The sequence below is a fragment of the Podarcis melisellensis genome (assembly GCF_964234715.1).
Source record: "Podarcis melisellensis genome assembly, chromosome: 13".
In the NCBI taxonomy this organism is placed as follows: Eukaryota; Metazoa; Chordata; class Lepidosauria; order Squamata; family Lacertidae; genus Podarcis; species Podarcis melisellensis.
The window spans coordinates 25,389,121-25,390,942 of record NC_138545.1 but is presented as its reverse complement, the minus strand read 5'-3'; the positions used below and the strand labels follow the sequence as shown (position 1 = coordinate 25,390,942).

Genomic DNA, 1,822 nt, shown 5'->3' with positions numbered 1-1,822 from the left:
ATGGCTCTGAAGAAGTATAATACAACAGTGACAGAATTCATTCTCTTGGGTTTCTCTCAGAGTACAAAGGTTCAGTCCATTCTCTTCTTTATCTTTCTCACCATGTACATCATAACCTGGCTTGGGAACCTCACCATTATAATTACAGTGATTTACACACCCCACCTCCACACACCTATGTACTTTTTTTTATGCAACCTGGCTGTGATAGACATCAGTGATTGCACAGTAACTGCACTCAAAATGCTGTGGGACCTCATCTCTCATACAAATTCCATCTCCTACAACTGGTGCATCACCCAAATGTTCTTCTTCCATTGCACTGGAGGTGCTGTGGTATTCTTCCTAGTTGTTATGGCTGTTGACAGGTACATAGCTATCTATAAACCACTGCGATATTTACTTATTATGAACCAAGGAGCTTGCATAGGCTTGGTTATTGGAACATGGTTGGGTGGCTTTGCTCACTCTATTGTTCAGGTAGCACTGGTACTTCAGTTACCATTCTGTGGGCCCAACATTTTGGACAACTTTTACTGTGATGTTCCGCAAGTAATCAAACTGGCTTGCACAGACACATACATTACAGAAATACTGATGGTTTGTAACAGTGGACTGCTTCTCACACTGATCTTTTTTCTCTTACTTGTATCATATACTATGATTTTGGTGAAGATTAGAATGCATGTCACAGAAGGGAAACGCAAAGCCCTTTCTACATGTTCTGCACAGGTCATAGTAATGAGCTTACATTTTGTTCCAGCAATGTTCATTTATGACCGCCCTTTCCGGGTATCTCCAGTGGACAAAATAACCTCAGTCTTGTACACTGCAATCACTCCAGTGCTAAATCCAATAATCTTCACTCTGAGGAACACAGAAATGAAAAACAGCATTAGAAAATTGGTTGGGAATAATATGTTATTCAAAACAACTGGATCAAAATGACATCTTTCTCATAGAGACTGCTGTTCTCAGAACCCTAACCCACAAAAGTCAAATAACCAATTGTGGCCCCAAAAGATACACTTTTTTTGAACATAGGCCCAAAAAGTGCTTTTTGGAGGGAGGGGGAGATTGCAGTGCCCAAAATAGTCTCGGTTTTACAGGGACTGTTGAAGATGTTATAGTATTATAGTTATATGGTGTTATAGTGTTATAGTGATCCAGTTTGAAAATTCACTGGGAATGGGTACTCTTAGATTTGCCACTCAATTTTACCTGAAGTAAACATCCATTATGGCTATATATTTTCCTCCTCAGAGGAAATATCTGAATAATTTCAAGACAAGTTGTTTTTGGCAAGAGCCCACACTTTGTCACAGTGGGTGACTTTTTGACAGAGGTGCAGAAAGGAAGGTAGTCTTTGGGGATACACTATCTACATGTGGGATTAAAATTACATGTTATTCTTGTACACATTTCAACAGCATGTTATATACATTCTTTGCCCTCCCTCAAATCTGTGTCTAAGTCCAATTTTGGATGTTGGTATCTGCATATTATTATTTTTTGCTTTGTTTTTAGTATATTCTTTATAACAACATATACAGCTTTGTAATTAAAAAAAATGGTTTGAAGTAACACTGTGTCACAACTTTTGATTTTTGGCATGGGAGAAGTATGGGCCATAATACATAGCCAAATAAAGGAACCCTGATAAGGGGTCTTGGGTGGAGTCATGTACAGTCTCAGATTCAACTCAGGGCGGCTGAGAATGGTTGCCTCACACCAACGTCATGGGTTGGGCCCCGTCAAGCATAGCCTTTGCAATGTGACCCACTCCCTTCCTCTTTGAGTTCTGAGTCTAGGGTGAGGCTAG

The 1,822-nt window shown here is 39.7% G+C and overlaps 1 protein-coding gene across 1 annotated transcript; it reads left to right on the top strand.

Moving 5' to 3' along the window:
- LOC309354816 (olfactory receptor 4D1-like) lies at positions 1 to 948 on the top strand (the record flags this gene model as incomplete). The annotated part of the gene is made up of 1 exon (XM_081885082.1): positions 1 to 948. The coding sequence occupies one exon, from the start codon at positions 1 to 3 to the stop codon at positions 946 to 948; it is 948 nt and encodes a 315-aa protein (XP_081741208.1).
- Positions 949 to 1,822: the final 874 nt, after the last annotated feature.